Genomic DNA, 25934 nt, shown 5'->3' with positions numbered 1-25934 from the left:
GCTACAAGTTGGCATTTCTGTCAGCTGCTGCCAATTTATGGATGAAAGGCCACCGTGAGACTTCCACACTGAGGACAACAACATCTTCCTGGACCAGAACTCAGATTTCCAACCATCTCCTAACTAAAGCATAGCTAAGAATTTAAAAAGCAGCAAGCTTTTTGGCAACGAAAATAGATGTTACAAAATCCATGAAAGGAAGCTCAGGGTCTTTACCTGTAGGCAATACCATAGATGATAACATAGGCCTTCATTCAGAGTCGTTTATTCTTAGACTGCACACAATTCTAACATTTGCAAATATTTGTAAAATCTCGCAGTAGATTAGAAGTGATGATTTAGAAAGGGATTAGAATTTTACTTCTGATCTTGTTTTAAAAGGGTCTGGGGAAGTATAGCATTTAGAAAGATTTATAGCCAAAGTGATTGAAAGAAAATATCTTAGACACTTAGAGAAGTAAACCTCACACTGGAAAATGTAATTATTCAAAATGACTCGTTCCTTACGTGCTCTAGATAGCCGAGCTTTTCCACACAAGTTTAGTTCATTTTGGTGTTTAAATCCTATAGGAGAATTTTATTCATTCAAGTAGAAATAAAATAATCAGTACTATCCAAGGCCAAGGCCTTCATTCAATCTAAGCTTCTGGAAATAAAATGTAATACCTGCACTATAAATAACCATGAAATAACCACAGCAGCAACAGTTATCATTACTGAGTACCAACTATGTGCCAAGCAGTTTACACATATTATGACTAATCCTTGCAATAACCTTTGATGGGAGGAATTGCTATCCCCATTTTATAGATAAAACTGAGGGTTAACGGTAAAGGAAATTGCCCAAGTTTACTTAGGGTTCAAACCCAGGTCATTCTGGCTCGAAAGACAGCATTCTTTCCATGGCTATCTCTTCCTTCTAGCTGTTGAGAGTAGGTCTCCAAATCCTTGGTGGGGCTCAAGGATTAATTCCCAGATAAGGAGGATTGCTCTCTAGGTTGGATCATTCGCTAGTTTGATCAAGCAGCCACATAGCAAGGATTGAATCCTCTCTCAAGCTTATTATATTGTCTCAACCTCCCACCATCCATCTCTCTGAGATGTGGATTCTCATGTAGCTGACTCAGCATGTAGTTAGTTTATCTCCACTCCTGAAAAAATACCACCAACTAAAGAGGTAGGCTATGGGCTAGGGTGAGTGTCAGACATGGAGAAGGAGATGTTTCATTTTAACACAGATGGCACAATAAAATGAGCAGAAGGCTTGCCTTTTGCCATGAAGAACACTGTTTATCTACTTAACTACATTTGCATCTCATTTCAAAGATAAAATTTGACTTTCCCCACCAATCTATATTTACGTTTCTCAGATTCATGGGACCAGGAGCAATAATCAGGTGACCAATGGAAGAGATGGGAGCATTTTAAACAATTGCTCATAAAAGATTGCTGGCTGTGGGGGAGTGTAAGGACAAATAAACAGTAAAGGAAGGGGGATAATGTTGCAAGGTTCATTCCCTGTGCAAACAGCCCAGCTGGGGGACAAAGTCCACTCCTCCCACATTTGAAATGCAATCTGCATGTGACATTTGGAGGGCTCTCCCCTCCTGCATTACGGGCTGAATTCCTTATGCAGTCATCTGGAAGCCTCCTAAGTAGGTGAAGTGGTTGTTCACTATGTCCCTCCGTGGTTTTAGAAACATAGGAACGACTCCTGTGCAGGCTACCTCACCCAGAGTCTTGCCAAATTGGCTCTTTAAGATGCCTGAAATTTCACAGTTAATGCTTCATTGTTTTTCCTCAAGCCAAAGATTAAGTGTTAAGGCAAATACTCCTGGGGAGGGCAGTTCATTGACCTATTAGTCACTTATACCTTAATCGGAAAGAGTTTGGCAACAATTTACACAGGAAACAATAAATGCAAAGGTCACTTTCTAATCTATAAATTGTCAGATAAATAATAAATTATTTGAATACATTTTTTAAATTTTTAATTGAGATATAATTGACATAACATTATGATTTGAACACATTTTGATTGAAGAATCACCTTTACCGTCATCTCTGATTTATCAAGTGCTTATTATATGCTAGGCATTGTTCTAAGATTTCTTGACAGCAAACCTATATGAGGTAGGTATGGTTATTATCCTTATTTTATAGATAAGAAAGGTGAGGCACAGGGAGGTTAAGTAACTTTCCAGAAGTCACACAGCTACTTAGTGTCTGGGCCAGGATTTGCACCAGGCAGTCTAGTTCCAGAAGCTGCACTGTAAACCACTCTCTTACTCAATTCCTCTCTTCAAAGCTATGATGGCTGCAACAAACGGAAGAAAGAAGATTTGTGACATTGTGAAAGGTCTGAAGTTATTTTTAAATGTTGTTATACTAACATCTATTACGATATGGACATAATTTTCTTATATAAGTTCCTAACAGAACTCTCCTCTGCTTATTGTGGGCTGAACATCAGCATAATGGAAATAATCAGAAGAATAGCAACAACAGTTACTTACTATGCTGCGGCTGATGTGGTCACTTTTATCACCATCATCTTCATGATCTTCACCATCACTGCATCGTTATCATCATCACTGCTGTCATCATTTATTGAGGGCTTACCAGGTTCCAGGAACCATGTTGAGCACAGTGCCTAACTGATCTCATTTAATCCTCAAGCAATCTTATGGAGGAGGTATAACCATTTCCATTTTACAGATGAGAAAACTGAGGCTCAGAGATGCTAAGGTCATAAAACCAGAAACGATACAGCTGGAATTTGAACCTAAGACTGCCTTCAAAGCTTACGTCCTTAATCACTTCACTATGTCCAGTATCTTAATACTACTTCTACTACCACCACCACCACATACCACTTATTAAGTCTTATCTATGTGCCAGGCTAGCCCTATGTCAGGCTAGTCCTATGTCACTATGTCAAACTATGGATCCTGGGCCAAATCCAGCCAGCTGCCTGTTTTTGTAAATAAAGTTTTATTGAGACACAGACATGCTCATTCATTTACATATTGTCTATGGCTGCTTTTGTACTAAAAGGTAGAATTGAGTAGTTGCAACAGAGATATCATGGCCCACAAGGGAAAAATATTTACTCTCTGGCCCTTCACAGAAGAGTTTGCTGACCCCTGCCTTAAACCATCTTGCAATGTATGTGTCATTGTTTTCATTTTACATATAAACATATCAGAATTCAGGAAGATTAGGTAACATGTCCATTCAACTATTAAAGAACGAGAATGTAGTGAAAAAGTGAGCTCTAGATGACTCCAGAACCTTTTAATTTTTGTCTCTAAAACTTACAAAGGCAAAAACTTTTATTATCAGTTGCAGGAAAGGAGCGTTCTCTAATATGTGGTTAACAGTATGGTTGTAAATGTCTGACACTGGTGTTAAAGAGTCGTCATTTTCCCTTGTCAGAGGGATATTAAGTTCCTCTTACCTTCTGAGAATTTACTGTACTTAATTCCTTGAGGATGGATGCTTAAGGGCACATCTGCCTTATTCTTAAAGTGGACTTTCATGACGTCTCCAACTTCAGCATATAAAGTAGGCCCAAGAAGTCCTACGGAACAAGGATTTAAAATACATCTGTGTTCAGCATTACCAAAGACAGAGCTGCTAAGCAATAAAAACATGCAGAAAACCCCACGAGTGATTGCTGACATTCCTCCTGGTCCTGAGGTTGACTTGCTGGTCTTCAATCTAGAAGGCTTTGCCAGCTCATCAACTCTACGTCACGCACCGTCACATAAGGACAGGAAGGTAGAAACGCTTGGCTTGGGCCCAAAGCAAGTCAAGAGAGTGGGAGAAATAGTTCTGACCGTGTCCACCCCATGCTGATCCACTGTCATTCCTTAGAGACTGCTGTTTTCGGTCAAGAAAAGAAAGATATGCATTTTCAATTATAAAGGATGATGTGAGGGAGGGTGATCGGCTACTTAGATCTCTCCATGGTGGGAGACCTCAGAGACCTAAATGAAGCAAGGAAGCAAATCACACAGTTCTCTGGCCCTGACACAAATTCAGAGTCCCTGAGGCAGGAGTGAGTTTGATGCATCCAAAGAACAGTAAGAAAAACTGTGTGGGCAGAGTGAGGCAGATGGGGGCGGAGGGCAGATCGCTTAAGGCCCTATGGGCCATGGTAAGGACTTTGGATTTTCTTCTGAGTGAAATGGGAAATCACGGGAGCTCTGTGCAACAGAGAGACATGGTCTGACGTGTTTTAAAAGTTCATCCTTAAAAAAACCAAAAAGATAAAAATTTCCTCCTAGCTGCTGTGTAGAGAATAGTCTCTGGAGTGATAAGGGTGGAAGCAGGAGACCAGGTGGTATAGACAAGAGACAACAGTATATTGGGCCAGGGTGTGCAGCAGTGGAGTGGTGAGAAGAAGGTGGCTTCTGGACATTTTGAAGGTAGAGCCAGGAGGATTTGCTGACAGGTTGGACGTGGCACGTGAGAGAGAGAAGTCAAGGATGACTTGATCCGGGTAAATAATGTTCTGTCACTTCGATGGGGAACACAGCAAGGACAGCTGGTTAGGGTGCAGAAATCAAGAGCGAGCTTTCACTCACTACAGGCCAGGCACTGTGCGAGGTCCTGGGGCCACATGGATGAAGAAGTCACAGTTCCTGTCCTCAGGAGTTCACAAGCTAGTCTGGAGAGAGACATATGGTAGGAGCTGCTGCTGAGATATGGGCAACGTGCTACAGGAGCAGAGAGGAGGAAGGACTAATTCTGTCTGGGGAGCAGGGGCAAGAGTTGATATCTGAGTCAGAAATTTGAAGAATCACAAACTAGAATTTCCCAAAGTGTAGTCCTTGCATTCTCTGCATCAGAATCACCCGGGGTCCCACTAGAAGGCAGATTTCCAAGTACCATCTCAGCTCCAAAGAATCCGAGTCTCTGCAGGCGGAGTTTGGGAATCTGCATTTTTAACACGTGTTCCTGAGTGATTCCGGTGTCCTTTAAAGCTTGAGAACCTGTCACCAAAAGCCCTTTTTCAGACAAGTGACAGGAATTGACTGTTCTCACTTCCAAGCCACACGTAAGCTCTCGTAGGGTTGGCTTCTGCCCACTAGGAATCACAGGAGCAGGAGAAGGAAGTTGCAGAGGTCATGGAGTTCCACTGGCATTCGTTTGCTCATAATTAACATAGGACTTCCACTCATTGTCCCCCTCAATATATCTGAGCACTGTAAGTCCTTACGTTAATCCTCCCAACAAATCTTTAAGGTAGATATTAAGATCCTCATTTTACACATAAGGAAACTGAGCCTCAGAGAGTTTAAATGTCTTGCCCAAAATTATATAGCTAATTAGAGGCAGAGCCATGATTTAAACTTAAATCTGTCTGACTCTAGATACTGTGCTTTTAACCACTTCTTTGTATTGAGCCCCCCCACCTTGTATTAATTCATTCATTCACCAAATGTTAATTGTGTGCCCCCATTATCCTAAGTGTCAGAATTGCAATAATGAGTATAATAATTAGATGTACTCCCTGCTTATAAAATAGTAGAAAGACAGATTTTAACAAATGATCCCACAAATATTTAATTACAAACTGTTGTGTTATGAAAGAAAAGTATGGGATACTCAGAAGAGCATTTGACAGAAAGATCTAGTCTAATCTTGGAGGCAGGGAGGGGATCAGGATTGGGAAATGCTTCCCTGAGGAAGTGATGCTTTAACTGAAGTCCAAAGGCAAAGAGGCAAAAGGAAGGGCAAGGGAATTCCAGGGATTGGGATTAGCATGTGCAAAGGCCCTGAGGTGCCAGAAAACTTGGCCTATTCAGAGATCTGACAGACGGCCATGGGGAAGTGAAGCCGAAGGCATGATCAGAGGCCCAGTCATGCAGGGTCTTGTAGGCCTCTTAGAGTTTTGCCTTTAACCTAAGAGTATCTGGAAACCATTAAAGAGTTTTTAGCAAGGGTGTGACATGGACCAGATTTTAGTTTTTAAATCTCTGGCTGCATATGTGGAGGATGATCTTGGGGCAAAACCAGAGTAGATGCTGAGAGGACAGATAGAAGGCTCCAGGAGAGAGATGGTGGTGACTTAGTTTAAGGTTATGGCAGTGGAGATGCTGAGGAGAGAACATATTAGAGAGCTATTTAGGAGATCGAATTGTCAGGACTTGATGCATTGGATATGGGGTGGAAGGTGAGGGAGATCAAGTTGCCATGGATGGCAGGTGAGGTTCTGGCTTGGGGGACTGGGTGGATGAGGGTACCATTCTCTGAAATAAAGCACACTGTGGGAGGGTTTTGTTTGATAGGTGTGGTAGGCAGCATGATGGCCCCCCAGAGAGGTCCATGTCCCTAAGCCTTGGGACCTATGAATATGCTACCTTATATGACAAAAGGGACTCTGCAGGTGTGATTGGGTTAAGGATATTGAGTTTCCTGGATTATCCAGGTGGGCCCAATGTAATCACAAGGGTCCTTATTAAAGGGATGTAGGAGACTCTGAGTTAGTGGAGGATGCTACTCTGTTGGCTTTGAAGATGGAGGAAGGGGCCATGAGCCCATGAATGCCGGTGGCTTCTAGAAACTGAAAAAGATACAGAAATGATTCTCCCCTAGAGCTTCAGAAGGAACAGAGCTCTGTCAACACCTTGATTTTAACCCAGTGAAACTCATTTTGGACTTGTGACTTCAAGAACTATAAAATAATAAATGTGTGTTGTTTTAAGCTGCCAAGTTTGTGGTAATTTGTTACAGTGGCAATAGGAAATGAATTTCCTGTTAGCAATGGGAATATAGATCTCTGAGACAGAGGTCCTATCTTCCCCGACTCCTGTCTTTCCACTCACTGGTGTCCTATTTCTAGTTCACTGAATTCCCAGGCCTCGAGTCTATACTGACGTGTGCCTGCAGGCTTTTGTTTGTTTTTATGTTGGCTCTGCACAGGACCCTGGAGGTCACATACTTCAATCCTCATTTTAGAGGTGGTTACAAAGCCTGGGAAGTGGGGCAGGCAGGGTGGCCTGCCCCAGGTCAGTCAGAGATTGGGTGGCACTGCTGGGGCTAGAACTCAGGTCTCTGGACTCCTGAACCAAAGCTTTCACCACCACCTTCTGCAGGGCCGATTCAGAACACCCACTTTCCTGGAATCGTACCAGTGTCTACACCATTTTTGACTCCTGACCACATCTGACTCCACTGGCTGAACCCTCTCTTTTGACTGCTGCCCTCAGTCCTAGCTCCCTGACGGAAGCCCCCACTGGCTAGCTACTTGCACCTGCCCGGATGCCCATGAGCCCAGTAGGGGGCTGACTATGCTGTCACATTGTGCACTGCATTTTGTTGCCATGGTTGCCTAGCTCAGTTGATTTGTTTGTTGGCATCACATGGCTGCAAATGGCAGATGCCCAGAATAAGACTTCTAAGTTATTTAACCTAACAAGACCTCTTACTGCAACGAATGGTTTGGAGTGTTTCTTTAGCCTCCCTTTTGCTTCTTCAGAATTAAGGCAGAGCAAAGGGATGGTTTCGTAAATGCAAACCTTTGTGCATGGAGGCAAACACACGGCTGAAAGTTGTTGGAGCGGCTGTTTAGCTCCTCCGTCAGCCAGGTGGCCTGCGACCTTTCCCACCCTCTCCTCATTGCCCAAAGCCGAATTGGGGGAGGGAGTGGCCTATCTTGGGGTCCCAGAAAGGTAGCACAGCACGTACCCAATTTCCTGCAGTTTTGGAGTTGAAAAAGACTGCAGGAGATCAGCTAATCCAATCCCCTGCTCTCAGGAAAATAAGGCATTACGGAACACAAGGCAGCCCCTGTGGCAGCTATTTTAAAACCTCTTCAGGGACAAACATTTCATAATCTTCCTTGAAGGGATGCAGAGACTCAAAACTAGCCATTCTAAAGTCCAGGACAATGAGCCCGGCCCCTCCACCTGCCCACAGGTCCACAACCCTCACTGGACAGCCGTCTTCAGACCTCCAGTCCTGCAGCCCAGCCTCCACATACAGTTACAACAACTTCTGGGCTCATGCTGCAGAAGGGGGGCACGTGACTTGTTCGGGGCTCAGCTAGAATCATCCGCACCAGATGGATGGAGCAGGAAGTAGAGGAAAGGTACAAATGACACAGAACTAGGCTGGCGATGGGGAGGGTCACATAGTCGAGGGCAGTGTTCAAACCTAGATCTTCTCATTCAAAATCGGAGGCTTCTCTTTTACACCAGGTTTGCCTCCTGGTATCAACTACTATAAGGACACAAGGATGAATAAGATACCACCCTGGCCCTCCAGGGGTTCATGGTTAAGCAGCTTTGGGAGTTCAGGAAGAGGCTGCATAAAAACAGATGCTGACACGCCTCAGAGTCAACATAAAGCAGACATGTTATGAGATACACAGGGTTTAACAGAAAGCTGATGTTTTAAGCTCATAGGGCTTAAACATAAACCCACTATCAAAGTTGCTTCTAATTAATGAGGTTGAATCAGGAAATCACTCCAAAAGTTAATCATCTTAAAGGATTCTGATCATAGTACTCTCCTCTTGAAAAACTAGCAATGCCTCCTTATTGCTTAAAAGACAGTCTCCGGCCTGTCACTGGTCCTTTCCATGACTTATGGCACTCAGCACAATGGCTTATGCAGCACAGACATTCAAATTCAGTTAACCAGGCAAAAGCCACAAAAGGTAGGGCTCTAACTACGTGCCCAATTCCTCTTTTCCCAGGTCTAATGAATGTTTCCTAGCTCATTTTTGCTTGACCCACTTACAATTTAATTAAGTAGTTCTTAAGTATCTATTGCAGGTACTAAGCTTGGAGCTGGAGCTATGAAAATGAATAGACTCTGTGACAGAGGACAGGAGATCCTTTAACTTCCTGCCCACAACTACAAACTTAATTTCATTAGTAACCTGACTGCCCTGTTGCCTGGCCCAAGCCCCAATGAAGGTACTGTCTCTTCCACCTCAGGCTGATCCAGCCCCAGCTTTGAATCCATCACTTCCTGTTTTTTTCTGAGTCTGGCTCCATCAGTTATTCTCTCTCAGATGTCTTTATCCTCTCGTTTTCTAGTGGATTCTTCCCTTGAGCACTTAGATATTTTTAAGTCACTGTATTCCTTTTCTATAAAACTCCGAAATATTCTTAAACCTCTCATTCTCTTCCGGGACTAGCCTGTCTTTCCTCCCATTTGGAGCCAAGTTTCAGGAAAGAGTTATCTCTAAGTTCTCCTGCTTCCATTACTCATCTTTCACTCACTTTCATTCCACTTCCATTCACCAGGGTTAGTGGCACGAGGGAAACCGGGCAAAGAGAGAGTTTCAAGAAGGAGGAGCATTAAATGTCCTAGTAATGTCAAGTGGGAAAGAACTGGAAAGAAACCATTGGCTCTGGCATCTCAGAGATCCCGGGTGCCCTTTTTCTTTTTTGGTGAGGAAGATTAGCCCTGAGCTAACATCTGTTGCCAATCCTCCTCTTTTTGCTGAGAAACATCCATGCCCATCTTCTTCTACTTTGTACGTGGGACGCCTGCCACAGCATGGCTTGACAAGCGGTGCATAGGTCCATGTCCGGGATCTGAACCTGCAAACCCCAGGCTGCTGGAGTGGAGCACGTGAACTTAACCACTGCACCACAGGGCCAGCCCCTTTTGAGAGTAATTTTAGTGGATTGGGGAGGGACTGTAGGGAAAGGAAATGATATAGTAGAGAACGAAATGGACTACTCATATAGGAAACTGGTAGCGATGGAAAAGAGAAAAAAGGGAAAGGCAGACAGTGTAAACGGGAGATTTTTTTTCTAGATGGGGGTTAACCTGAACATGGTTTTGTTTTGTTTTATGTTGATGATTTTTGACTGAAGGAAAGGCTGCTGTCAAGGAAAGATTAAAGATAGAGGGAGATCAGAGGAGGCAGGACAGAACAGGATGAACCAGAGGTAGAAGGATGAGTTTAGGAAAGACAACAAGTCTTTACCTGGTTTGGGGGGAAGGATGAGTGAATTACTGACCAGGGGACCCAACTGGAGGAAGTTCTATCTTAATGGCCTCTATCATTCTTGTGAAATATAGTAAGATCCCAGAAGCCCATTCAACTTACTTTCCTGGATTAAAGAAGAGATAAGGAAAAAAGAAGAGATTTTCTTCAAAAATGAGAGCTATTGTGTACATCACACTAAATAAAACAGAAGAGATGGGAAAGATAGATGCAAAGGAATCGGCCATACGCAGTTCCTTTGAATGAGTCTAGGGAGCCAGACGGAAGCAGAAGATCATTTGCTAAGGCTCAGCTGCACTCATTAAACTAGACCATAAGCTCCATGGAGACAGGGTACGAGTCTGTCTTGTCCACTGTGGCATCTAGACCACCCAGTTCAATGCCCAGCCCATAGCAGGTGCTCATGAATAGCTTGTTAGATGAATGAACAAAGATTCAAACACTTAAAAGTTTTGTTTAGCTTTTTGACCAAGGTTAAAAACAGCCAGCTTCCTGAGCATGTGACACAGGCAATTGCACAGGGCCCCGTGCTCAGGAGGGCCCCCTGCTCAGCTTAACGCTTTGCTGCCACTGTTTTGAAATCCTCAGTAATGTGAATAAGGGGCCTCGCAAATTATGTAGCCTGTGCTACTTAAAAACAACAAAAACATGCATTTCTATAAAATGTCACTAAATGGATATTTTAGATACATATGAATGTAAAATTATTTATAGAGATTTATCTTTAAAATTAATAAATATATTTTAGGCTTACCTGAAGTTCTAGCTTGTCGTTTTTCTTTCTTAAAATATGCTTCATACTCTCTGTAGACAATTTTGTTAAAGGAATTTGCAAAAGAATTCAAACTGGAAATAAAACACAGAAACTCATTTGAAAGACATATATGACACCCACTTCTCACATTACAGAAAAAAGAGATCTCTCGTGTGTTCAGAGTTATAGTAGGAATAACAGTATTTCTGACTGCATTTCAGAAAGTCAAGGTTTTATAAATATGGACAACAAGTGAAGTTAATAAAATAATTATTGGTCTCTTCAAGAATATTCTATTGTGATAACCATTCTTTCACAAATTTAGGCTGCCTTAATCCTATGACTCAGAATCAATATTGTAAAAAAGAACCCAAGATCATAGCTTTGAAAAGTTTACTTAATCTATTTGTGCCTGTTTGTACAATTGTGAAATGAGAATAAGAGTTGAATCTCCCACACAGAATTGTTACAAATACTAAATGTCGAAACCTGCAAAGGACTTAGAGCTGGCACATTATAAACATTCAAGGCATGTTAGCTAGTAATATTTTAAAATTGTAATAAGAATTGGTTTTTAGCCATCAGGTTTTCCCAGCAAGTAGAAAAATCTGTAATTGTAGTAATTCTCTTAACTTTTAAAAATGCGGGCTACAAGAACTGTGGTAATATTTGTGGGCAGAATTAAAGGAGGCATGAGGAAGTATTTTTGGAATGGCTAGCTATTGAAGATAGTGAGTTCTCAGTCACTGGAAGCATTCAAGTAGAAAGTAGACAACCACTTGGTAGGGGTATTGGTGCTTAGAGTGTGGGGAAAAGTAGGAAGTTAAAACATGGAAGTTGAAAATGAATTAAATGACTTAACGTTCTTAGAGCTCAAGTATCCTAGAATTCTATATATCAGTTTGTCCGTAATGTGGAAGTCCATTTTTATTTACTTTTTTTTTTTTTAGTACAATTGAAAAGTAACTCCCTTCCTTTATCCTGGGTCTTTAAATACAGATGGAATATGCATGATGGTGTAAAATCTTTACTGAGAAAAGTCAGTGTGTTAACGTGGAGTGATTTTAACAGAGGTGTGTTACCTGCCATGTTTCACTAGTGTATATTGTATGTAAATACTGAGCATATCTATTTTGAATTGAACAATTGAATTGCTATTGAAAAACAATCTGAAGAGAAAGTTAAAGATAATATGAATTCAAACAATACGCATGATTGATTTTCCATTTATGAGGACTGTTTAAAGATGATTTATTCATAATAAAAAATCGTATAAAGCTAGAACCCTGGAGGGAAGATATATATGTACTTTTTTCAATATCTGTTACTACATACATACAAGTGATTGAATAAGTTTCCTTAGGGAAATTTTCAAAAACATCATCTCAGACCTGGAGCAAGAATAATAGATATATTTTACTTCTAAAAGGCATTGTCCTGCTAATATTGATGAAGAAATGGAAAGATCTCTTCTTTGTGCTAAAATACACTTTGGCCAAGGATGGAGTTATAATGTTGATTTCCTTAGAGTGAGTATCATTCAGCTCTAGGTGTAGAACAATTTAGAACAAGTTCTTAGTTTAAACAGCCAGATATACAGGTTAAGTTTTTGACACGAAAGTACTAGAGAGAAATGACGTGACGTGAGGCTCGAAAATATTGACCGTTGGTCTGGATTATCATTTTACAGTTTTGACTCAATAATTGATGCTAGAGGATGGACTCTCCCCAGAATTCTGGAAACTCAGCCACAGAGTGAGAGGATGGGATGACCAGTCACGGCTCCCTATGGACTTGCCATGTGAATCAGTCTTTTGCCCTGTGTGGTTCTGCCTCCAGTATTCTGCTTGTTATTTTCAGCATTAACTACAGAAGAAAAAACAAACTCCCAAGCACAAGCACAGTGCGCCACAGGGAAGACGGCAACCACGTTAGTGTTCTACTCTCGAGCAGGAAAAAGTACTATCGGAAAGACTGCTGTTTTCTTTGGGGTTTTAGTGAATGGCAGTTCCCTAAGGGTATGAGTATGACCTACATGGTCACGTTGAAATGCAATATTTAAAATGATTTTTTTTAAAAAGAGGGATTTCTCATGATTACAAGACCAAGATAGTATGTAATGCCTTCCAAAATAACCGAGTTGCAAAGAAATTTTTTAAAGGGTTAATATTATTCACTAAAAGACTCTTAAAATATTATATCGTTTCTTGGCTGACCGTTTTGATTTTGTAATTGTAAAAGAGGAACACATCTTTCGCAATCATTTAAACTGTGATGTTAAGCAAAAAAAAAAAAAAATTGAGTCATGCTAAGAGGTTTCCCATTAAAACAAATAAAAATATAACTAACTGGAAATACTGGGTAGATCCTATCATTTGTTTAATTTCCAGGAAGTCTTATTTTTAATCTTTCAATTAGGAAAAATAGTTTGCAACTCAAACATCAAGTTTTATTATTTAAATCCCTGCTTAGTTACATATGCCTTTTAATAGTGACCCTAACGAAAATAGACAGAGGAGAGCTATCCCAGGGAGTGATTCAGAATGGGAGAAAAATGAAGAGTCATATGGAGCAGAAAAAAGGTGAAAGAACAAAAACGTTGCATTTTTATGGACTGATGATGTTTTAAAGTCATTTATAAGAAAACAGCAAAATTATGGCAATTGTTATTAAACAATCTGCTTATAAAAAGTACAAGGTGTATATTTTTGGTTTTAGAAAATGAAGCTGTGTAGAGAATGGATTAAATCATATGTAACTAGAAGTTCCATAAAAATACTAGAAAAATCTGAAACAGGAATTTGCAGGAAGGCCTAATGAGGGGTTAGTGCCTAGAGCTTTTGAATCAATCAATTTTTAAACTAACAATCAATCAAGCTAACAAAACTGTATTAACAACAAACTCTTGAAAGCCACATCCAGCCAATCAAACCGAATATTTTCTATATCCTCAGAACCATAAACTGTATTACTGGAGGTAAAATTAGCATCCACCAAGTTTATTTCATTCATTATACTCTCCTATTAATTATATTTACTTACCTTAAGTTAAAAAAAAAAAAAAGCCATGGAATTGCAAAGGAAATGCTCTTTAAAGGAAATAGATTATCGTCCCTAGAGAAGCCCACCCGGACACCACACCCGCCTTACTCCGGGATTGTGGGCTCAGGGCGGTAGTTCCAGCTGATGCCCTGAGCAGCCACGTAGAACTGCCTTAGCCGCGCTGCTTCGGCCCCTGGGCTCCCCCAGCCTGCCCAGCTGGTGCCCAGGACCACCAGGACCCAGAGGCGTGGGCAGCCCGGGAACATGGCTCCTCTCCTGCTCCCGCCCGCCGCCAGCACCCCGGGACCCGGGCAGGGCTCGCCTCCACCGCAGGTTGCGCCCGCGGGCTCGTCCGCCGTCCCCGCTGCAGTGAGCCCCGGGAGGCTGCGGGTGGCGGTGTCCTCCTTCCCTTCAGCTCCCGCAGGCGCTGAGGGCGGCGGCAGCAGCCTTGGGCTGTCTCCACCTCCTGGGTGGAAGCTGGCGGTTGGCGAGGTCACTGCCCCAAATGACAAGAGGGATTAGGGAGTGCAACCAGATTAGTGACTTGTGCTACGGTGAAGAAAGGGCAGAGATCAGAAGCTCTAGCAGGCGGGACAATGCCCAGGGATTCATGAGCCGAGGGCATGTACTCCCGCACCTCCACCGCTGGAAGGCCAGGAGCCCCTCACCACCCACCGGAAGATCTGCATGTTGCCAAGTTCACACTTGCCAGACGCTCTGCAATTCCCAGTGCAATGGGACCCAATACTCTTACCCTCATCAGTCTCCTGATCTAAGGAAAGGGTATTATGCCCTGTTACTGGGCACAGAAATATTGTATTTTCAGGTGGCGAGGAAGCAAGGGAAGGAGCACACGAAGAGGGCCTGCTGGCCTGGACAGCTGTACTGACGTCTACCTGCGCACAGTTCTGTCTTGATAAGCGCCTGCTAAGGCAGCAGCAGAGCAAAGGGCTTAAAGAGCGTGGCTGAGAGGATCAGTGGAACAGATTCCAGTCCCGCTCACTAGCTGTGTTCTCTTGGATAAGTTACTCGACCTCTCTGGTACTCGGTTTTGACATCTGCAAAACGGGGATGGTAATAGTAGTTTTCCTGGATAGGGTTGTTGGGAGGATGAAGAATACCATAAAGTGTGAAATTCCCAGCAGATGGAAAGCACATAGCATATGTTCGTTACTATGGTTATATTTTTCCTGCCTCCAGGGCCCCTTATATTTCTCGGAGGATCTGGCTGTTGCACACTTCCTTCAGATCTTACAGACAATCTGAGAATTATATTGTCTGAAGCATCATTGTGACTTGTCCTGGGTTCCCTGAAACTGCACACCTCCAAGCTTCTGTCTTGTAACTTGTCTCGATAAAGTCAATAAATTGTAATCCAGCACCTCACATGAGGAATCAGTGATGTCGGGCTCCTCAATAGTCACTCCCCCTACACACGATCTTCTGCCTTTGCTCCTTTGCTGATATTATTCTATCAACTTCGAATGCCCGTTCTCTTCCTCTTTGCTATCCACTCTTTAAAGCGCTATCCGAGTTCAAGCTGTTTCCTTGATTCTGGGCTCAAATTGACTTTTCCATTTTATGAACTCCTACAACACTAAATAATATACTCATCTTGATTGCCCTCTGTTACTTTGTGTGGGTGTCTATTGTCTCCCCAACTAGATTATAAACTATTCAAGAGCAGGAACAGTGCCTTACACTTCTCTGTATCTACAGTATCAGTGGTTCCCAAAGCTGGAAAACCATCAGAATTTCCTGGGGAGCTTTTACAAAATGCAGATGCTGACTCAGGAGACAGGGCTGATAACCATTGTTCTAAAATATCGAGCCTAGTGACTGCCGTAAAATAAGCAGTCAGAGATGCTATTGACAATATATTAGAGAAACTTTTCTTTTCTTTTCCTTTCTTTCTTTATTTTTGGTGAGGAAGATTGGCCCTGAGCTAACATCTGTTGCCAATCCTCCTCTTTTTTGCTTGAGGAAGACTGGCCCTGAGCTAACATCTGTGGCAATCTTCCTCTATTTTGCTTGAGGAAGACTGGCCCTGAGCTAACATCTGTGGCAATCTTCCTCTATTTTGTATGTGGGTCACTGCCACAGCATGGCTTGATGAGTGGTGTAGGTCTGCACCCGGGATCCGAACCCATGGACCCCACGCTGCCAAAGTGGAGTGTGCCGAACTCAACCACTACGCCACCGGGCCAGCCCCCTAGAGAAACTTTTTAAAAGCACTGTGTCCCTAAATCCCAAGGTTACTACCAAAATTCTTGTAACCTTTAGTTAGACTGTTTTACCGTTTTATTTTGCATGTTAACTTATGTGTCATTCAGTTTGCATGACATGTTCATTGCCTCACATTTCACGGAGACAAAACAACTATATTTTTTGGCTCTCTATTTTTGCATCGGTTCCAGATAACTGCTGTGTAGCTTTCAACAACCTATTAATTAAATGTGTGATTTAAAGAACATGCAAAACACATCTGTGCTTCCCTATAGAACATTCAGGTGATGAAGAGTTTTTCTGCTCTGATTTTCTCCTTGTGTGTGTGGGGGTGGTATGATATATATTTGCTGAATGAGGGTCGAGCTGTAATTGAGACAACTGTAATTGTGCATTATGTTGATGGTAAACAAAGACCCTATTAAACAAAATATCAAATAGAAGAACACGGCATTTGGGGGGAATCCTTTTAATTACACATTTGGATATTGGTCTTTGAGTCTTTAGGGGCAGAGTGACTAGTATAGGGAAGGTCTGCAGTGACGCGTGCCTTCCTGTCTTGATTCCTGATCTTCTGCAGCCTCTGGTACCACCCAGAGGTTTCTCTGGAAGCCTTGCAGCAGAGGTCTAAGAGGCTTCATAAACAGCAACCGCTGGAGACCCCAGAAGTTCTTACAGGAATTTCTTCAAGTCAGAGACACTGCCTGCCTTCCAACAAAGCAGAGGCATTTTTATTGCTCCACAGTCTGGACTTCTGGTGAGTCAGATGCTCCAGTCTCTGGCTAATTGGTATTTCAAGTGACAGCACAGGCAAGGCCCACAGAGCACTGTAGAACGTTCAATCCTGGCTCCTGAGGCTTGTGTTGGAGGAAGGGAGAGGTGGAACAGGAAGGGTGGGTGGAGAGCTTGGCTTGTGCTACAATCCTTCTGCTCTGGTTCAGAGCTAATCTCAAGGAAATTCCATGTCCTTTATTCACAAGTATTTACAGAAAACTGCAGCAATGACACTACAGTTAAAGTCAAGTCTAGCAGGAAACCTGATAGTTAAAAACAGAATCCTGTGGAGGTTGATTGAGGTGACCAAGAAAAGGACAGTCTCTGAAAATGAGACAAAAAAATTAAAATTATTATTTTTTCCTTAAAGAAAGAAAGCAAGCTAGCTCTCATCATATCTATTCCCTGAGGCTCAATATAATCTCTTTCTAGAATCCAGATATTCTGCCGTCTAGACTACTTTTCCTAGGAAACTCAACTACTCACTGAGCTTTTGGGGAGGGAGAAGGTGTCAGATTATTTTTTTGTTTTTCCAGCAGGCCACATAGGAGATTGGCTCCATAAAAGTTTGTAAAATTTTTCTAGCAGTCATGACTTCTGGTTACCAAGCAAGGCCACAGTGTCAATACCACATAGCAGCCGTTAATGGGAATGTCATACATCCTGAAATGTTATGTCTTATTAGAACATGTCTATCCTGGAGGAAATGGACATCCTTATATGAATTCATGTTCTATTGTCACTCCACTGCCATACCTGTCCCCTACTGCCAACACAATTTCCTTCATGGTCTGGAAATTTAATACATGCTTAAAATTTAACTCAAAATTATATAAAGAAAAGTCAAGGTTTATATTCTTCCTCTTTCTTCTACTATTCTATTTCCTTCAAAAATATCTTCATGGGTAACTTACCTTAAGGGCTTGGGTCAAATGCAGCATTTGTAAAAACTCCATATGTTCCTAGGTGGCTAAAAAAAAGAAACACAAGAATGACCTGCCATACGATGCTTAGTCCTTGACTACAGTCCGGCACATAGTTTTCTCCAGAGACCATGGATTACCATCCCACCCCTGGAATTCTGCTTTGAAAGGGAGAGAAAAATAAATGCCAAAGAGATGAGATCCCACTTAACAGCTCTGGGTAATTTGCAGTGCATTTTACACCACGTCGTTGTTGTTAATGCTTTAGGTACTGAATACCTGCTCTGCCCCCTAAGGGGCTGCAGCTTCTTCCTGGTGAGAGAAAATCCTTACAGAGTTCCCAGCCTTGATACTTGGTCATCTGGTGAGTTAGCAAAGAATGATAGTACTGCCCCCTACAGACTTTTTAAAATTTTCATAATGATCAAGAGTTCTACCGACATTGAGTGGGTAGAGGCCAGCAGTGCTGGACATCCTAACAGGCATGGATGCAAAAGGATTGCCCTATATCCCCCACAACTTTAGAATATCTACTCAATATCCATGCAGATGAAAAATGTCTGAGCTTGGCACTTAACTCCTTAAATATAAATATTAAGTATTTGTTTGCATCTTTTAAAATGCAATTGCCGTGTGAATTGAGGGAAGATTAGAACAGATTTTACAACTCTTTACCAGAGTCGTTTACTGTAAGAAATCAGGTCTGAGGCCAGCCCGGCGGCATAGTGGTTAAGTTTGCACGCTCCACTTCAGTGGCCCAGGGTTTGAAGGTTTGGATCCTGGACGCGGACCTATATACTGCTCATCAAGCCATGCTGTGGCGGCGTCCCACGTACAAAATAGAGGAGGAATGGCACAGATGTTAGCTCAGGGCCAATCTTCCTCAGCAAAAAGAGGAAGATTGGCAATAGATGTTAGCTCAGGGCTAATCTTCCTCACCAAAAAAAAAAAAATCAGGTTGGCGTCGGCACCACCTCTGATGCCATTTGAGTTGCTAATACCATATTCTTGCCTTTGGTCTTTATGGCTGTTGCCTTCAGTGATTCTACCCAAAGGTGAAGCTTCTGATGACCTCATAGTTCTGCTGACGTTGTGCCCCAGCCTTAGCGTGTCATTTCTGTTATAAATCATTTTCACTTTTATTTCTCCTTTCTATTATAATTAGGGCATTTATTGATTTTTAAAACATGTGTGCAGTTAGGATATACTATCTGTATATTTTACCTCACAATAGAAAAGGTGGCATTGCAAAATGTTTGTTGCAAAAAGGGGGTGTTGTGTATAATAATTCTGACATATTGTGAATTAAAAAGTCAAACTAGAAAAGTGTACTCAATCATAAAACATTTCCATCTTACCTTTGAGGGTTCAAGGGACTTTTCCCATCATCTGAAATAAGCAAGAAGAGACAAATGATTAGTTTAAAAGAAAAAATGAGGTGAGGAGAAAAGTCATCCTTTCTGTGACAGGAATTACTGGGGAAAGTCGGTGACTGATTTCCAGATGAGCTCATTATAAAGGGCCTATTGGGAACAATCTCCCCCTGAGAGGTAGCACTGGTTTTAGGCTAAATTAAACATTTGACAATGTTTAACTCCAGAGTCCTCTCGCCTTCCTCCTCTTCTCTTTCAGTAAAAACCTCTCCTCATATCTCTGGTCTGACTTCAGCCTCTTGGCTATTTTTGGTTGTTGTTGTTGAGATCATTGGTTCTCAAAATCCATTTCTTTGGCTCTTAAGGCCCCTATCATTGCATCCTGTGTCACACTCCCTGAGCCATCAGCTGGGCAAGATAATCACATAAAAAAAATCCATACCAACATAACAGCAGGTGTTTTCCCTCCCAGTAACATACGTAATCAGGGGCCTCCAGTCTTAATCCAAACAATAGACTTTAATAGTGGAAACGTGAAACGTGGTAGTAGACCTGTCAGTCATCCCATAGATAGATAAAAAGGAAAAAGCATCTAATGGCTAAATTAGTTTAGAAAATTTAGGTCAAATGACAATGAGCAAATATATTTATTACAGGGCATTACTGAACCTTCAAGGTGATAATGAATGTGCATTTTGAATTTGCAGGAGAGGGAGACATAGTATGTGGAATTTTTCTGTTATTTGACCGTAGAATCCTAGGAAGTTTGAAATCATATCAGGACTGGTCAAATGAAAATTCCCCATCCCCAGCAAGTGAATTTATTTATTATTAAAGATATTGGAGGATGAGTGGCTGCTGGTCCCTCTCCATGGTTCAGAGAGTACCCTAGAAAGGTCTCAACACAAAAGAAAATGCAGGAATTAGTGATTCCCACACGATTATGGAGATTAGGATCCAGGTCTTAGAAGCTCTTGCCTCTGCCTCCTGGGTTTGGTTAAGCAAGCACAAATGTTGCATGGAGGGATTGGTTGTAGCTCTGGTCTTTAGGCCGAGCGCTACTCTTTGTCTATTGTCCTAGTCGTCCACTCACAGGAGAGTATATGAAGGCACCTTAGAGAAACAGCCTCAATGCAATGGTAGCTTTGTGAAAGGAGAGAGAATTAGAGTAGGGCCCAAGGTCTGCCCCTGAGCAGTTAAGAATAGGTGTTGAAACTCCTCAATTCCATGAGAATGCTGTCAGGGACTTTTAACAGCCACGTTCAGTTATCTGGATTCGAACATTCCCAACCACTCTGATGCCCCCAGTTACTTTCCACGAGGAATGATGAAGAAGAGCCCCAGTAGCCTTATAAGCTAGAGGTGCAAGGTTTCTGAACTGACGGACAGGCTAAGCGTCTGGGGCAGATAGAAAAAGGATGTTTTAACCCTTAAAGGATGGTTCCCTTCTTTTATTCCTAGACAAGAGTTCTTTTTGGATGAAAGGGTCTTCTTCCACTTTGGTCATTTCCCTGCTTAAAGCCTGCTTTAGCTCCACAAGTTTCCATGGGACATACATATCTCTTAGCTTAGCATACCACACCATTAATAAAGCAGCAGCTCCTTGTGCCTCTAGCTTCATCTGCCACTTCCTCCACAAGCCTTTTTTGATTTAGATGCACTGAACTGCTCAACATAGCACTTTCCCAGCTGTTTCACCCTTTCAGGTCTTTTCACACGCCATTCTTTTTGCTGGAACTCTATTTCTATTTTTTTTCCCTTGGCAAAATCTCTCTTATTCTTCCAAGCTTAAAAGAGCCGTTTCTGACCTGTCAGTCTGGTTGAGACACCTCTATTTTTTGTTCTAGTAACACTCAGGTTGTATTTTTGTCCTAACACACTTACTATACTTCAGTATTAGCCCTGACTTCACCTGTCTGTCATCGTGCTGTGTCCCACTACCTAACACAATGGATCGATAAATGACCATTGCATGAAAGAATGAGTGAAGAAAGGAAGCATGACATTTTTCCAATTAGTTTTGGTGAAACTAAGGTTACCTAGACCAGAGGCCCCCAAATGCCAATGTGTAAACTAGCCTCTCCAGGATTTTGGGGGGAGGCTTTTGAAAAATTTAGATTTCCAGGCCCATGTCCAGATCTCCCTAAATGAGGATCTGTATTTTTATAAAGGTAATTCTAATGGGTAGTCAGTTCTCAAGATCACTTATCTTGGCCTTGTTTTCTTTTAATGCAAATGTTCTCAAGGATGAACTACTGAAGCTGTGGTTTCACTGCCCCATCTCAAATCACATGAAAGAAGAAACTAAGGAGAATATTTTTTCCTATTTACCTTTTCGTTTGAAACGCCTTCTGAGCAGAACCAGGAGTGTCCCACCCATCACCAAACCTATTGCAGAAGCCACAGCTCCACCCATGTAAGTCAGGGCTTCCTGGATCGGCAGTGGCTCTGCTGCAAAACAAACACAAACACACGCAAGACATAAGAAGCGTATTGCACAGAAGACCCTCATTCTCCCAGAAGGGTCCCAAGAATTCTAAGAGGTGTGATCAAGTAGGATCATCAAAGGTCCTGGCAGTGCTGACAACCTGGCACGAGAGAGGATCTGGAATTCACAAAACCACTGCAGCATAAGAGGAAGCAGGCCCTGATTTTATTCCAATGCTTAAATATCAAAAGTAATTTCCAAGGAGTCAGGGTAAGGACCCAATAAAAGGACTTAAATGATTAAATGGTAGATACAAGAAATGGAAGTTCGGGTAAATAAAATAAACTGTGGGTAATTTGGGGGAGGGTGCAGTCAAAGATTCAGTTATGCCACAAAAAGTAGTTATAACAAGCTTCTAGAGAAAAAAATGAAAAAGGGAGAGGGATGAAAGAAACCTTACAGACAGATGGAACTTAATTAAGGAAGATGTATGGTATTTTTGGAGGTAGATGGTAAACAAAGATAAAAAATTAGGAATCGCCATGAAATAACCTCCAGTTTAAAACTTTTTGAAATTTCAAGGTGTATTACACACGGATTATAAAGGAATGAAAGGATTCATGTCACAAATCTGAGCTCTGAACAAGGAGTGGTGATCGTCTACACAAGTCACTGAATTTAATTACCACTGCTCTGTATAAGCCAAGGAGACTCTGCTTGACTCATTGTGAAACATCTACTAAAAGCAGGGGCAACCCAGTGATGGAAAGCGAGACTGCTGTCAGTAATATATAGAGAAGAAACACTGATTTTGTTATTTTCCAAGTGACTTCCTCACCCACATGAAAAATATACCTTGGCAGCTTGGCATGGTAGTTGACCACTGGCCATTCTCTTGGCACGCTGTTCTCGCTGAGCCATTAAGTAATTGACCCTCTGGACAATGGAAGCTGCAGGTTGATCCATAGCTGAAATTTCCCCAGGGGTTGGAGCAGTTCATCACTATTGGCTCAATAATGTGCAGCTTGGAGCACTTGACAGCTACAGGAAAAAAGAACAGAGGAAAAACAAACACACAGAATGAAGGTAAAAGAGATTTTGGTTTCATTTGAAACCTGGCTAGCTAGTAGATTATAAAAGTGGATTACAAAAGATCAGAAAGGAGATGAGCCATTTCCAACATTTACACTAGTTCTTCCAACATCACACATCCTAAAATATGCACTCAGAGAATGATACCAAAGAGCGGATGGGCACATAGCAGCATTCAATAAATACCCACTAATGGATTGATCAATCTTAACTACAAAAATACTATTTACAAAATTTTGCTTCTCAAAAATACAATTGTTTAAATGTTGTTATTACTACCATTGGCAATTAGCTGGTATGTCACCACTTGTTTATTAAAATACTTAACGAGAGTTAGGCATAGCTGGCCTCCGAAAGTTTGAGAGAAGTAGAGACTGCCGCCCTCTTTAAACTATTTTTTGGAGAACTTCGAGTTATTCCCTCTACTTTGTGGATAGGAAACTAAAGCTCAGGAAATTAAATTTAACTCAAGTAAACATTATTGAGCAATAGTGACATCTGCAAAGCACTATGCTGTGCTTCATGGGGAATACAAAGATGAAAGAGACATAGTGCTTCACGTATAAGGTGACAGCTCTTCAAGAGGTATCATACATGGCTTATCTTTTTATTTAGGTTCCAATTATGAAAATATGGAATGTTTACACTGTCACATAATTAATAGAATTGCAGCTTGTATTTCATAATTCATATAGGCGGTTTCACGTTTAGCATGCTCATTGCTCTAACACATTTTAGACATTTTAAAATGTTTCCTCCTTTAGGTCTTTGAGTACCAGGGCATTAGCTTGTGACGTAAGAAAGGGGAGAAGTGATATGCCTGTTGCACATTACTACTGGTTGGGATTCGTGTGGATTTCATGGAGGAGCTGACCCTTGAAGTTGTCATTGGGTTAGATGGGATTTCAACAGGCAGGTACAATGACTAGCTTGACTGCTGGCTAGAAGATAGCATCAGAACCACCTGCTAGGGGCCGGCCCTGTGGCGTAGCAGTTAAGTGTGCATGCTCCGCTGCTGGCGGCCCGGGTTCAGATCCGGGACGCGCACTGATGCATCGCCTGTCAGGCTATGCTGTGGCAGCGTCCCATATTAGGTAGAGTAAGATGGGCACAGATGTTACCTCGGGGCCAGTCTTCCTCAGCAAAAAGAGGAGGATTGGTATGGATGTTAGCTCAGGGCTGATCTTCCTCACAAAAAAAAAAAAAAAAAGAACCACCTGCTCCTTTTCACATTACCTCTGCACGCTGGAGCTACTGCTGTCCATTGTCCTGAAGGTCTGCATCCGAGAGCACTATCTCCCACGAGTGTGAATCCAGCTTTGCATCCAAAGTAACAAGTGGTATTCAAACCGAATGTTCCCAGATGATGCCTACAGGACATTGTTCCCTGCTCTGGAGTGATGAGGGCTGGGCATTGCACCTCTGGAGTAGACGCTGATACTACACCTGTTGTGAGAAAATGCTTCAATTTAGAGACCTCTCAATTAAAAAGAGCATAACAGAGTTAAGATTAACATGGCATAACTGCCTTCCACTCCTTTCGTGATAAGGGAGGCTTTAGCAATAGCTCCTTAAGGAAGTTAAGGAAAACTATTTATCTCAGGTATGGAAAACCAGATGAGAAAAATTGTTTAAGAGCGTCCTTGGAGAGATGATTCTTCCGGCCAGAAGAAGAAACTGGGCAGGGGGGAGGGGGCGGGGTGGTCAATGTTACCAATATTAAGAAAAAAACAAACAAGAACAACAAAACAAAAAACTCCAGAAGAGTTGATGCAGAAATACAAGAAATTCAGTAGAAAGCGAAATATGCATAGGCCAGTTGCCTGTCCATTGCTGCTTTATTGGGAGACAGGATTGTTTTCTGGCCGAAGGTCAGCATTAAATGTGAGGTGTGAATGATGCCACTGGCTTTGTCACCAAATTGCCACGTGGCGGAAGGATGACGGTTGACCTCTCTGCACCTCTGTCCCTCGATTTGAAAAGTTGGACCAGTTGCTCTACCCCTTGTACTCCTCCCAGCAGTGAAGCAATGGAGACCATTCAATCGATTTGATAAAGCTCTTTGAGAAAAAGAGGCCAAAATTATGAAAGGAGATTTCTGCTTAAGAATCAATATATCTTTTATTCACAATTATAAAAAAAATCCTTTCACTCCTTATAACTTTTTTAATCCAAAGGCTGTGTTTCCTAGACCCCAATAGATAACCCATTTCATAACGAGAAGCACCGTTTTCACAATAGTGATAGTATAATGTGTACTTGTCACATAGTAAGAGCTTGTATAAGAGTTTGTTATTTTTGTCGAAGAAATTTCCAGAAGAGCTGTCTCAGCAAGCGTACACTATCTTACTTTTGCAGGTCGGTGGCAGTGCTGTCCACCTTCCAGAAGCTGTGCATTCAACGTCGTCGAAGCCCTCCAGCGTGAAGCCCTCATTACAGGAGAAATGGCAGGTGGAGCCAGCCCCGAGCTCTCCACGAGTGTCAGAACAGCCCAGGCTTCCCCGCTCGGGGGCAAATAATGCTGGGCACTTGATGGCTGGAGAATCAAATCAAGAATGTCACAACCTTCAAGTTTATTCAGAAGCTCTATTTTGTACCAAATTAACTCCTTCACGTAGTCAACAAATATTTATTGCACACCTACTATGTCAGGTGTTTTGCTAGGCAGCAGGTGTTCCACAACAAATGTGACAGGTGATTACTGCAGAAGGCGGGGGGAGAGACGGTGGGCTTGCAGAGAGGAGTGTAGGAAGAAGTCACGAAGACGAAGTCAAGGATTTGAGCAGTCACGCTCAAGAACTCACGATTTCATTCTCTTCTCTCGACACCTTCTGCTTCAGAGACCTTGTCACCTCCCATGGCTCTCACTGTCCTATCTGTATGGGTGCAGTCCAGGATTTCACTTCTGCCCTTCCTCCTGCCTTAAACTCCTTCCTCTTAGAAATCCTGCTGTCTCCTCAATTCAACACATCTAAAACTGCAATAATCATCTTCTGCCCTAAACTGCTTCCTCCATTTGGATCCCCAGGTTGTTCTCTTGATACCACAGTTCCACGGCACAGGAAAGGTCAAAACTCCCTGGTCAAGTTAGGTAAGGGCCTGGGAATTCCCTGAACTCATCTCATGTGTTTTTGCCTCTAGTTCTTGGCTCACACTGCCCTGAATTTCTCTCTATTTTCACTGACTAAAATCCCACCCATCCTCTAGGATCCAATTGAACACAGCCTCTCCAAAGCCACTGCTGATCACTGCAGCCTGAAGTCTTCCTTCTGAACACATCAGTGTTTTGTTTGAATTCATACACTGTCATATCACATGTGATAGACAGATCACATATCTACTT

At 42.2% G+C, this 25934-nt stretch overlaps 2 protein-coding genes across 2 annotated transcripts in view; both read right to left on the bottom strand.

Moving 5' to 3' along the window:
• The window catches only part of F5 (coagulation factor V), a 78857-nt gene extending 64762 nt beyond the window's left edge, over positions 1 to 14095 (bottom strand). Inside the window, exons 1-3 of the mRNA XM_058540108.1 lie at positions 13884 to 14095; positions 10734 to 10825; positions 3461 to 3583 (exon numbers count right to left, since the gene is read on the bottom strand). Coding sequence (XP_058396091.1) covers positions 3461 to 3583; positions 10734 to 10825; positions 13884 to 14041 — 373 coding nt within the window. The 5' untranslated portion in view covers positions 14042 to 14095. The remainder of the gene's footprint in view (positions 1 to 3460; positions 3584 to 10733; positions 10826 to 13883) is intronic.
• Positions 14096 to 16465: 2370 nt separating this feature from the next.
• Positions 16466 to 25934, bottom strand: part of SELP (selectin P) — a 40201-nt gene continuing 30732 nt past the window's right edge. Inside the window, exons 11-17 of the mRNA XM_058538122.1 lie at positions 24942 to 25127; positions 23828 to 24037; positions 22355 to 22540; positions 21403 to 21522; positions 19057 to 19087; positions 17690 to 17745; positions 16466 to 17099 (exon numbers count right to left, since the gene is read on the bottom strand). Coding sequence (XP_058394105.1) covers positions 17691 to 17745; positions 19057 to 19087; positions 21403 to 21522; positions 22355 to 22540; positions 23828 to 24037; positions 24942 to 25127 — 788 coding nt within the window. The 3' untranslated portion in view covers positions 16466 to 17099; position 17690. The remainder of the gene's footprint in view (positions 17100 to 17689; positions 17746 to 19056; positions 19088 to 21402; positions 21523 to 22354; positions 22541 to 23827; positions 24038 to 24941; positions 25128 to 25934) is intronic.

The sequence above is a fragment of the Diceros bicornis genome, chromosome 4 (genome assembly GCF_020826845.1).
Source record: "Diceros bicornis minor isolate mBicDic1 chromosome 4, mDicBic1.mat.cur, whole genome shotgun sequence".
Taxonomy (NCBI): domain Eukaryota; kingdom Metazoa; phylum Chordata; class Mammalia; order Perissodactyla; family Rhinocerotidae; genus Diceros; species Diceros bicornis.
The sequence above is the reverse complement of the archived record's forward strand: the minus strand, read 5'-3'. Positions and strand labels throughout refer to the sequence as shown.